Here is a 12693-nt window from a genome sequence, read left to right as displayed (position 1 = left end):
TCTTTCTCTTTCTCTTTCTCTTTCTTTTTCTTTTTCTTTTTCCTTTTCTTTTCTTTTCTTTTCTTTTTGGCTTTTCGAGACAGGGTTTCTCTGTATAGCCCTGGCTGTCCTAGAACTCACATTGTAGACCAGGCTGGCCTCGAACTCAGAAATCTGCCTGCCTCTGCCTCCCAAGTGCTGGGATTAAAGGTGTGTGCCACCACCGCCCGGCACAGTTTGATTTCTAATGTGTTAGATTGCTGCAGATATTTCTCTGCTTTATAGTTATATCAGAGAAGTGCAAAATACATAATTTAAGAAAAATCTATAAAGTTCCCAACTATAAAAGCACATGTCTTAACCACTCTGATGATTTTAACTAGTTCTCATCACCACTGAACATAATAATCTACTTTACTAATTACTTTAAAGTGATATTTAACAAACATTCTCAGTACTTGTATATTATCTAAGACAGAATTTTGTTTTTGGAACAGTTTTATGTTTGCAGTAGAATTGAGTGTGGTTTTCATAATACTCTTCTTCCACCCCCATGCAGAGTCCCACACTGTCAAGATCCCACATCTAGTGATAAATTGGATGCAGTCAGCTATCCCAAAATGACACGTAATCGTCAATCAAGTCTGTCTTTTGCAATAGGGTTCATTCCTGGTGTTTTCTGTGTGTATGTGTTGTTTGTAATTGTCTAAAAGTTTTAAGAAATACGAACAATGTTGGCATTCTAAAGGAAGATTAAACTTTGAATATGCTATACTTTATTAACAACTGAATTCAACTTGACAGCATAAATAATTTTTTTTAAACTAGGCATGGGGACACACATGTGTAGTCTCAGCACTAGACAACAGACGAAAATCACAAATTTTAGGTCAGCTTGGTGAGTCCTAGGCCAACCAGATATACATAATATGACACTGTCTTTAAAAAAGAATTCATTTTTAGCTCATCTTTTTCTTTTTAAAGATTTATTTATTTATTTATTTATTTATTATGTGTGTATACTGTAGCTGTCTTCAGACACTCCAGAAGAGGGCATCAGATTTTTGTTACGGATGGTTGTGAGCCGCCATGTGGTTGCTGGGATTAGAACTCAGGACCTTTGGAAGAGCAGTTGGTGCTCTTAACCGCTGAGCCATCTCACCAGCCCCTGCTCATCTTCTTTCTAATGATAAGTTTTTATAATTTTCTTTACTCTGTAATAGTTATATAATTATAGTATTAATTAAACCAGTTCACATCATTAGTAGTTTCTAATAACATAAATGCCAACCAGAACTTTTTCTTTAAAAGGAAACCATTTGAAAATACATTGTATCAGTATTCTAAGAGTAGTTCTAGTACATAATACATAGTATAGCAGGAATACATATATTAAGAATATTTGTGTGATTAAAAATATTTCAGGCATGCAGTAGTCATTCATCTAAAGAATAGTAGAACCTAGAGTTTATTTACAGTTTTAAATAACTAAGGATCCTGAAGTTCATTCATATAGCCACTGCTTCACCAGATAGATAAAATGTTATCTGTAAGGCATTAATCGTTTCTTTCATTCCTGTTAGTATTTGGAGGTTAATTACTTCATTTAAGATATTTTACCTGGGCAGGGAAGATCACTTAGTGATAAAGGTACTTGTTATGAAGTTTTGATGATTTGAGTTGGAGTCCCAGGACCCATATGGTGGAAGGATTGAACTAATTTCTACAAATTGTCCTCTGATCTCCACATGTATATCATAGCATGTTCATACCCTCCTAACACACACATATATACTAAATACATGTAATTTAAAAAATAATAAACTGCTTGATCTTTTGACCTCATTATATTTATTGTAATTTGTTAACAACATAAAAGCTTTATTTTTTCGTTATTGGGTTAACTGTAAGATTTTAAATCTGAAGTGAGTCTTAGTTTTATATTCAGTAACATCTTAATCATTTAAACTTGTCCACAAGTTTGTCTTAGTTACGATTTCCATTACTGGGAAGAGACACTGTGACCAAGGCAACTCTTATAAACTACAACATTTCATTGGGGGCTGGATCACAGTTTCAGAGGTTCAGTCCATTCTCATCATGGCAGGGAGCATAGCAGCATCCAGGCAGACATGGTGCAGGAGAAGGAGTTGAGAGTCCTAGTCTTGATCTGAAGGCAGCTAGGAGGGGACTTTGTTCTTTTCCTCCCTGGGTAGAGCTTAAGCATAGGACCTCAAAGCCCTTAGTGAGAAACTTCCTCCTTCAAGGCCACACCTACTCAACAAGGCTACAACTCTTACTAGTGTCACTTCCCATGGGCCAAGCATATTCAAACCACCCCGGCTACTTAATCCTTTTTTTTTCCTTTTTTTTTCTCTTTAAGATATTTACTATGCAGGATCTACTACAACTCATTCGGATTAACCCCTCATCCGGTCTCTATAAGTCATTGGTAAGATTGTTCTTATGATCTACTTTGATTTACTGCTTTTATAAATGAGCAGTTAATAAGAGTAAATATTTTCTTTTAACAGATTTCAGGATTTGATAAAGAAAATCAAAAAGGTAGGAGCCTTCATCTGTGGGGAATAGCAGGATCTTTATATGTGCTGCTGCTTACAAAAATGCAAAGCTTGTGGTTATCAGGGAGAAGAATGGGAAATTTAACTAGAAAATAATAAGCAACCATTTACATATTATCTTCATAAAAATGGGTTATTTCTCCTACATTTCTTTCTTTTGATTAAGTCTTAGATATTCAGGTATGGACACTACAGACAGTAGTCAAGAGCCTAGCAAATGAAAATGCTATTTACAGAATACCTGCTGTTTAGAACATTTATATAGTAACTCCCTCCCCTGAAAAACAACAAAACTAGTAGCAGGAGCTGACTATCTTTTTATATTAGATAGCCCCCTCAAATGGAACTTATGAAGTGGTACAAATGGAATTTATGAAGTGGTAAATGTATTAGTAGTTTCTTAAACTATCAATGCTTTCTTATTGATTGAGTTTTTATACTTTCTTGATAAATTGCTTTACGCCTGGCCTTTCATATAGTATATTGTTATTACAGTTGGCAGACTATATTTTAGACTTGGTAATGAGTTTTGTGTCCCAAACTGGCAACTTAGCTGCCAGTGATAGTTCCTTTGCTCTTTTTAAGTACTCTGTGACATGTTGCTGTGGTCCTTTTGTGTTTGAATTTTTGCCTTGCCATCCAGGCTAGGATGTCTATAAGTTGGTACTTAATGAGCAAATATTTGCATGTCTACTTTCAACTAGCCATTAGTCTTTGACTTTATTGTCAGGTAAAGCTTGCAGTTGGTAAGTAAATTGGCTTACAAGATGTTCTAGGCTTCCTGCAACAGAGATCATCCCTATTGAATTTCATTATGGCAACTGACCCTACATCCCACAGTGAAACAGGTTCCAAAGGCTAAAGCTGATCAGTTTGTACAACAAAATTAAGTGTCTGGCAGTCTAAATACAAGTGAATTATTATTCAAAATAAAAAGATGGCTATCTTTTATTGCATTGTGCTAAGGAAATGAGTAGATAAGACCCTACTTTCTGAACTCTAAGGCAGTATGCTATTTAGTGTAACTATGGTTTATTGGAAATGCCTATCTCTGCTGTCTCATGTGGTAGCCACTAAGGTCATGTGATGCTTGAAATGGGGCTACTTACTCTGTGAACAGTGAACTTGATTTTCGTTGAATTTAAATTCAGTTACTCACATGGCTGCCGTACTAGAAAGCACTGGTCCAAACTATATGCCACTAATAGCTGTTGCCAAAATATTGAGAAGGAAATTTAGAGCTTGAAGCAATATTTAGGAATAATCCACTTTACTATAGCTTAAAGAATATTGCCCATGTTTCCATATTTTTTTAAGTACTTCTGGTTCAAAAAACATCTGACTAACACTTGCCACCTGCTTACTGTGATAGAATTCCTGGGACATGGAAAAACTGAGTAGCAATTGTGTTAAGCATCCAAGTGCCAAAATTTGGCTAACCAGTAATCTTTTGTTAATTTTGGCAAAAATCAGTAGAAAAAGAACTACAATTCAAATTTAGGAGATTAGGTGATCCCTGGATGGAATATAGACTGGCCAAACAGTATTATTGTAATGCTCTCACTTGGGCTTGAGTGCTGAGCTTCTTAACTTTGAAAGTTAGTAGAGCCTGACAGTTGAATTGGACTGGATTGTGTTTGCTAGTTATTTGCATAGTAGGATTTAGTAATTATTGTGAAGTTGTAGTCAAGTCTATAGGTAGGTAGTAGAAAGTAAGAGCCAGCTTTCTCACTGTTGGAATGTTCCCATCTGACGGCTAGAATGACCCATCGAGATGGGTCAGCACATAAAGGTACCTGTTGCCAATCCTGACCGCGTGAGTTCCATCCCCAGGATCCACATGGTAGAAGGAGAAAACTGACTCCCATTATGATTGAGAGTTTAGGTAGTTAGTGTGTGGTTTTTAGATAAGGGAGTAGTGTGTTTAGAAGGAGAAGTTAAAGGAAGCTACAGTTGTGGGAATAGAATTTTAAAATCTTTAATAGAAAGAGGTAAGAGATTGTACTCAGGCTGATGAAGCAGGAGTCCTTTCAGCTTGTTTAGATCATTCTTGAAGAACATACTTAAATCCTTCTTGAAGGAGGTAAGTTGTTGCTTGCTTTTTGCTATAAGAAATAATTAAGTGTGCATCATGCATACTCTGTGCCCTTTCTTAAAGGTAGTACAGCAGTGTAAGCTGAAAATGACTAGGTTAAAATATGGGCACACTAACAAATTGCTCTCCTTGATTCCCATGTCAGCACTTGACATTACCATTGATTTAATCTTAATAGTGTTATATGGAAAATGTCATCTATCTTTTATTTGCATTTATTTATGGGTTTTGTGTATTTGTTTAACATTTAAAAGGTATTCATTTTTTTCTATTTAAATTTTCTTCCTGTGAACTTTGTCCATGTCTTTTCCTACTTTTTTTGTTTTACTGATTTGTAAGAGTTCTTTGACATTACAATGAGACTTCTCTGTCTTTCCTGATATATCATTTGTATTTTGAGTTTATTTTATGCCATATGTAAATTTATATATTTTTGTGGTTATAGTGATCTCTATTTCTTTTAAGGTTTATATCATGCTTGGAAAGATCTTTCCTTGGTAATCAAATGATGATGCTATAAATCAAAACTCATAAACAACAATAAAGAAATAGCTGAATGATGTTCTTAAACAAAACTATGTATGTTACACTTTTAGGTTTTCTTATGAGTTTCTTAAAGGAGTTGGCAGAATATTATCAAGCTAAAGAGAGCTGTGATGCGGAAACTCAGACAAGCGCCACATTTCCTAGCCAAGTGTCTCTAGGTAATTAGAGCCTGCTTCAATTCTGCTAGCTAGCTTGTTATTTTTGTGTTTGCCTGATTATTTTTCAAATAGGGTCTCACTATTTAGCCTTGCCTGGATTTGAATTCACTGTGTAGATGGAACTGGCCTTAAACTGTTGATTGTCTTGCCTCTGCCGCCTCTGAATGCTGGTATTTACAAATGCATACCACCTCACTTCCTCACTTGTGGAGGTTAACTTCTCTTAACTAGGAAACTCATGACTTCTCTGACAATATTTTTAGCCATTAAATTAGTATATGTTATTGTCAGTGTTGTGCTGCTGTGAAGAAATGTATTTTAGTTAGGGCTTGCTTACCATTTCAGAGATTTAGTCCATTGTCATGGTGAGGAGCATGGGAGCATACAGGCAGATGTGGTGCTGGAGAAGTGGTTGAGAATTCTACAGTAAGATCTGCAGGCAGTAGGAAGAGAGAGTTCCTGGGCCTGGCTTGGGTGTTTGAAACCATAAAGCCCATCCTCGTGACATATTTCTTCCAGCAAGGCCATACCTCCTAATCCTTTCAAATAGTGCTACTCCCTGGTTACTAAGCATTCAAATATATGAACCCATGCTAGGGGCTGGAGTATTTTTATTTAAACCACCACTGTATGTTATTAACTGTTTGCAAAGAATGAGATAAGTCATTGTCCCATCATTTCACTATATACTGGAAATTGAGGTCCTCGGCAGGGAGAAAAACTTGGAAACACCCATTTGGGTAGAGTCCAAGGCTTAGAGATTTTGCACTCTCTACCTTTCTATAGTATCTTCCTACCTGTGTTGGCTAGTTTTTATTGTCAACTTGACACAAGCTAGAGTTGTCTTAGAAGATCCTCAATTGAACAGTTGCCTCCATCAGATTGTGCTATGGGTAGGTCTATGGGGAATTGTTTTGTACAATGTGTGAGGGCCTGGCCCACTGTGGGCAGCATCATCCCTAGGTAGGAGTCCTGTTCTATATATAAAGTTTAGTAGGAATCAAGGATCAACGCAGTAAGCATTCCTCTGTGTTTCTGCTGGAGTTTCTGCCTGACTTCCCTTAATAATGGACTGTGACCTGGAGTATAAGCTGAAAATATAAACCCTTTTCTTCCCTAGTTGCTTTTGGTCGTGGTGCTTGTCACAGCAACAGAAAGCAAAGAAGACACTATCTTTTGGTTTTATATCAAAAGAGATGGAAAGCAGTTATCTATACTGATGTGTTTAATCAACTTTTTGGCTCATCTTTAGTAGTACCTTTAACTTAGAAGAAGATAAGGAATCCATCATTTACAAAGCTATATTCTCCAACTAGGCCCTTAAGTATAATTTTAATTCCATTAGCAAAATATGTGTTCATTGCAGATGAGAGCTTTCCAGTAATACAAAGCACATAGAAAAATTTTAATTTCCTAGTGTCTACATTTTTGTTTTTCGAAGTAGGGTTTCTCTGTATAACCCTGGCTGTCCTGGAACTCACTCTGTAGACCAGGCTGGCCTTGGAACTCAGAAATCCACCTGCCTCTGCCTCCCAAGTGCTGGGATTAAAGGTGTGCACCACCACTGTCCAGCCCTAGTGGCTACATTTTAAAAACATGGAAAGAAACAGGTGAAATTCATTTTAATTATTTAACTTAAAGCATTCTAGATATTTCAGCAAGCAGATAGTATAAAAATATTAGTGAGATATTTCACATCCATTTTATGGCAATTCTTGGAGTTCTAGTGTGTTATTTTCACTCAGAGCACAACTATACTCAGATTGATCTCATTTCAAATACTCAGTGATACCATGTGGCTAGAAAGTATTGTGTCAGACTGTGTGGTTAAGGCTCATTTGAAAAATAAGTGAAGTGGTTGGAAAAACATGGCCACAATTGTGCCTGCCACAAACTCTAAATATTTTAATCTCCTGCTATTTCTTTCTTTCCGTGTGTGCCCTTTGGGGTGTGTGTGTGTGTGTGTGTGTGTGTGTGTGTGTGCGCGCGCGCGCGCGCACATGCAATTGTACTCCATGTTCAGGTTTCTTCTCTGCTTCATAGTTGGTTTGGCTCTCTGTTTGGTTTAAGGGCTAAGGGCCTCGTGAAAAGAAATCTGGTATGAGAAAGTTAGCAGGCCTCAACTTGAGCCTGGTTGTGCTATAGTTGCTTAACCCTCTGGAAGTCACTCAGACTCTGTGGCCATTTGTTCCTTATCTGTAGAAGGCAAGAATAGTACATAGTTTTTATATTTTTAAAGTTCTTGTTTTGAATGTGTGTCATGCTTAATTCAACTCCAATTCAAGCTTTCTGCACTTACAAACTGAGAAGAGGATTACTTTGTATTTGTCCCCCTTCAATTTATTATCATTTCCAAACATGCAGAACAGTTGAAACAATGTTACAGTGACTTATTTGCCTACATAGATGCTACTGTGGAATTTGCATTATACTTGTTCACTTATCTGTCCACTTATCTCAGGTTTTAAATATATTTCAAAGTAGTTAGCAGACATCTCTACACCTTTCTTTTAGCATAGTCTGCTTTGGGCCTCTTGCATAGCTTACTGAGTTGATTTTATTTTTCCTAATTGGCTGTTATTTTTTTAATAGCCGAGAAGTTTCAGCTTATTGACGATCAATTTGCAGATGCTTTTCCTCACCGTTCCAAGCTAGAATCTTTAGAGACAAAGTTAAATGAGTATAAGAAAGAAATACACCACCAGCTTCAGGTAGAAATGTGTCATAAGGTAAGCTGTAGTCCCTGCTGCTCTTGATGAGAGCCAGGCCCACTTATCTTCTACTAGCTTAACCTTGGCTATGTGGGGTCCATCTACAGCCTTTTATTAAGAAATGGAGTGAATGAAGAGTGAATTTATACTGTTTTTAAGGAACTATTTTTAGTCTTTGTGCTCAATTCATAGCTGAAGTATTTTAGAGAAGCTGAAATAACAAAAGTTAAGATGGAAGAGAGAAGAAAGTATGAAAAGGAATTGGCTGAGTTCCAGAATGAATTTGAAAGAACTTGTCAAGCAAAAAATGAAGCCCTCATTTCTCAGGAGAAGAATTCTCTGGAAAGAATTAAAAAACACCGAGAGGTAATATGTGGGCATAATTTACTGGGTGTCTGTGTCCTGCTGCTGTTAGCAGCTTTGTGGAAGATCTAGAAAGGACAGTGGATGGAACAAGGCTCTCCAGAGGCAGGTAGGGTTGTTATCAGGAATACAGACAAGCTCATGGAAACTTTGCTCAGCAGTGGTCAAAAAGAAAGCACTGGGGTGAATGTCCACACTGATTAAGAGACATTCAGCAAACAGGCTCAATCTTAGGCATATTGGAGAGGGCTTTAAGGAGAGGCTTGGAGGTAAATAGTTTCTATGGATGAGGGGGAGTAGCTCTTTTTTGGGGGGGGGGTTGAGACAGGGTTTCTCTGTGTAGCCCTGGCTGTCCTGGAACTCACTCTGTAGACCAGGCTGGCCTCGAACTCAGAAATCCGCCTGCCTCTGCCTCCTGAGTGCTGGGATTAAAGGCGTGAGCCACTATGCACCACCAAGCCCAGTTGGGAGTAGCTCTTAAAAGCAGAAAGGATGTTAACATTGTAACACCCAGCTGAAGCAGTAGCCAGGAAGTGGCAGAGCAAACCATGTGCTCTTGTGACAAGAGGTTTCTGTTCTTGTTCTGGGGAGGGCTGATCATTTATGAGCATCTGCGCACCCCTTTCTGTGGGGGTGAGAAGGTAGAAGTGATTGAGGAATGGTGTTTTGCTAAACATAATTTGACCTGAGAAAGGCAGCCTCAAGAATTAAAGACCTTGGTGCTCTGCTAGGGGATGAAGAAAGCAAAGAGAAGCAGGCAAAAACATGAGTGGCCCCCATCCTGAAGGAAATGAAGGGATACATGGCAGTCTCAGAGTGACCCAGGGGTAGGGTCTGAATGGCTGTGTTCAGAGTTGCCCCTTTGTTTGCTAAGAGAATGTCTTCAGTCAAACAGAACTTGCACCACCGTTTTCAGTGTTCATCCAGAGCAGTTGTTAGAAAACGTTCGAAATAGGAGTGCTTCCCCTTAGAGTTCATCCTTGCTGGTACTTTTCAGTAAGAGCTATTAGCCAGCAAGATATAGGACCCTTGTACTATGTATCTAGTATATTTGGGAAATGAACTATTTTCATCTATGAAAATAGGCATAGGTATTTAAGATACTGGGTTATGTTTAGACTAATAACTTTATTTTTAATGTAGGTGACTGCCTAGATCCCCATTTAGTTAATATTACCTGAAAGTATTACAGATCATCATCACCTTTGGCTATACCACACCTTTGGATGCTTGTCCACATCTGTCCCTGATAAGGCTGTACTGTTCTTCAAAGACCTAGCTTGATGTCATCTCAGTGGCTTCTTCCCCAGCTCACTGAGCGACTCATACATGTGGTCTTTGTATACTTCAGTTATGAAATCATTTCATCTTTTCGTGATTTTTTTTCTCTCTCCCTCAACCAAATTGTGAGCTCTGTAAAGATGAGGAACTTATCTACTCCTGGTGGTGTTTGTTCACTGATGGCGTGGCCCATTCACTGGGAGTTCACCTGAGCCTGTAACTGGAGTCCGAATGAGCTGTAAACAAACATTTAGGCATCATCATCAATCACCAAGGAGATTATCTTCTTTGGGAATTTTATTGCTGAATGTGCATAAAGGTTTTCTTCCTGTACTTACCAAATTTTTGAGTAAGGGAATATGAGGGATGCTAAAGAGCTAGATTCTATATTCCTAACAGTGGCAATGTAGTTTACCATTCATTGAGGGACTCATTTTTTTTGTGTGGACAGGAAATATATTTTTGTGGAAATCAATCTTCATTGAAATCTCTTCAATGAGAAAGTGTTCCTCTAAGTATCTGTAGCTTTCATTGTGTTCTAGAATAAGGAAGCAATGTCTGAGTTCCAGGGTTTTATATATCTTTGCTTGCTTGCTAAAAGTAAATGCTTTCCTATGCAGATGGAATCAAAAGAAATTTATGCTCAAAGACAGCTTCTACTAAATGATATAGATTTGCTTAGAGGTAGAGAAGCAGAGCTGAAGGAGCGAATCGAAACTTTTGAATTGTAAGTAATAAATGTGTTCTTTTTGGATATGAAAAAGTTATACTAAGTATTATGTCTAAATTTTCTAGCCTTTTCTAAGATTGTGTGTGTGTGTGTGTGTGTGTATGTGTGTGTGTAGTCTGCAAGGTTACATGTAGGTGCACTTATCCATGTGTGTCTCTAAGGTCAGACGTCAATGTGAGGTGGTTTCCTTTTCATTCATCTCCATATTTTTTTTTGGGGGGGGGGGTCTGTCTTACATTGGTTGGCCTGAAGCTCAGTGATTGACTAGACTTTCTGGACAGCAAGCTTTGGGCATCCAAGTGTCTTCTGTCATCTCCCGTGTGGACCATGCCTGACTTTTCTATGGTACTGGGGATCTGAATGCAGGTCCTCATGCTTTCACAGCAAACACTTTATTTAGTGAGTTATCTCCCCAGGCAAATAAATGCCTAGTGTGGTAATGCATGTCTGTAATCCCAGCACTCTGGGAGGAGGAGACAGGATGATTTCCATGAGTTTGAGACCAGCTTAAGCTTCATGATGAGTTCAAGGCCTGCCTAGATATTTGAATCAGGTGTTCAGTCCTGCTACTATACTGAAAAAAAACAAAATAGAATAGTCCAACTTGACTTGTCATGGATGGAGCTATTTCTCATGGTAATACCCTGTATAAAAACAAAACAAAACTTCCAGGGAGAGTTCCTGGCTCTGAAGGTGATATCAACTGATGTAGAAGGTATAGCTTGGGGTTTTTCTTGTAAAGTATTAGATAATTAGTTGGAAACTATGGAAATATTTCTGTCAGACTGCCCCGAGGCTGGACAACTTGTCTGTTCTCCTTATGTTTTTATAGATCGTGTGCTTTGCTGTTGCCTTAGTTATCAGACCTGATAGTTGCATATATGTAGCTGAACTCCAGGCACCCTGGCCTACTTCCCTACTTGGTACTTCAGTAAGGAACTCTGTTCTAAGTTGGCTCATCTGGTATGGAACCACTTCTCATGATGGGGGCAGAGTTGCTACTTAATGTTTCCTAAGTGCTCAGGATGCTTCATCCTTCAGTTCTTACCTGGGACTGCTAGCAAACTCATAATCTGTAGTATATATAACCTTTTTCTTCCAATGAGAATTTGCTATTAGCATTCATATGTTCTTTAGAAGTCTTGCTACATTAAAGAAATTCTTTATTGGTGTTTTCTCACTTCTGTAGGCACAGTTCATTTGATTTCTTTTCTACTTAACTTTTTAATTTTTATTTAGATATTTACTTTATTTACATTTCAAATGTTGTCTCCTTCCCTGGTTTCCCCTCTGAAGATCCTATCCCTTTCCCCCTCCCCCTGCTCCCCAACCTACCCACTCCCACTTCCTGGCCCTGGCATTCCCCTATACAGGGACATAGAACCTTCACAGGACCAAGGGTCTCTCCTTCCATTGATGACCAACTAGGCCATCCTCTACTGCATATGCAGCGAGAGCCATGAGTCCCACCATGTGTACTTTTTGGTTGGTGGTTTAGTCCCAGGGAACTCTGGAGGTACTGGTTAGTTCATATTATTGTTCCTCCTGTGGGGTTGCAAACCCATTCAGCTCCTTGGGTCCTTTCTCTAGCTCCTTCATTGGGGATCCTGTGCTCAGTTCAATGGTACATTTACACAATGGAGTACTACTCAGCTATTAAAAACAATGAATTTATGAAATTCTTAGGCAAATTGATGGAACTAGAAAATATTATCCTGAGTGAGGTAACCCAATCACAAAAGAACACACATGGTATGCACTCTATTTAACTTTTAATATCCACTTCTCTCCTCTCCTTCTAAGCATTCATGTAAATTAAGTGCATTTTTCCAGCTCCATGCCTTTCCAGGTTAGCCAGCAGAGGGTGCTGGTGCCGACACCTGGAGCTTTTGCTTAATTCTTGAAGCAGTAACTTTAGGTAGTGGTTCTCAGAATGGCTTGTTCTCTGCAGTACCTGGGAGGTAGAGAACGGCTAATACTACCCATTTAAATGTCTCCAGGAAGACCTTGTAGGCTAATGTACAGAAGAATAGGACTTCTCCTTCCCTCCCTCTCTCCCTCTCTTCCTTCCATCTTAATTCCCTTCTGTCATCCTCTCTTTTCAGTATTTAATCAGTAGATTATTAAATGTTGAAAGCAAGTCTTAAGCCTTTAGTATCTATGGGCTACTGAATTAGATCTAGCAGTTGTAAACAGTATTATGGAACAAACATTTATGTGTGTAAGCCTACTTTTGTTTGTGCTTTTG

The 12693-nt window shown here is 38.3% G+C and overlaps 1 protein-coding gene across 1 annotated transcript in view; it reads left to right on the top strand.

Moving 5' to 3' along the window:
- Ofd1 (OFD1 centriole and centriolar satellite protein) overlaps positions 1–12693 on the top strand; it is a 46138-nt gene that overhangs the window by 6750 nt on the left and 26695 nt on the right. The window contains exons 4-9 of the mRNA XM_021187793.1: positions 2363–2431; positions 2514–2544; positions 5253–5360; positions 7953–8089; positions 8264–8437; positions 10336–10442. Of these exons, the coding sequence (XP_021043452.1) occupies positions 2363–2431; positions 2514–2544; positions 5253–5360; positions 7953–8089; positions 8264–8437; positions 10336–10442 (626 nt within the window). The remainder of the gene's footprint in view (positions 1–2362; positions 2432–2513; positions 2545–5252; positions 5361–7952; positions 8090–8263; positions 8438–10335; positions 10443–12693) is intronic.

Source organism: Mus pahari, chromosome X, assembly GCF_900095145.1.
Source record: "Mus pahari chromosome X, PAHARI_EIJ_v1.1, whole genome shotgun sequence".
Classification (NCBI taxonomy): Eukaryota; Metazoa; Chordata; class Mammalia; order Rodentia; family Muridae; genus Mus; species Mus pahari.
Note: the sequence above shows the minus strand (reverse complement) of the source record. Positions and strands in the feature narration are given on the sequence as shown.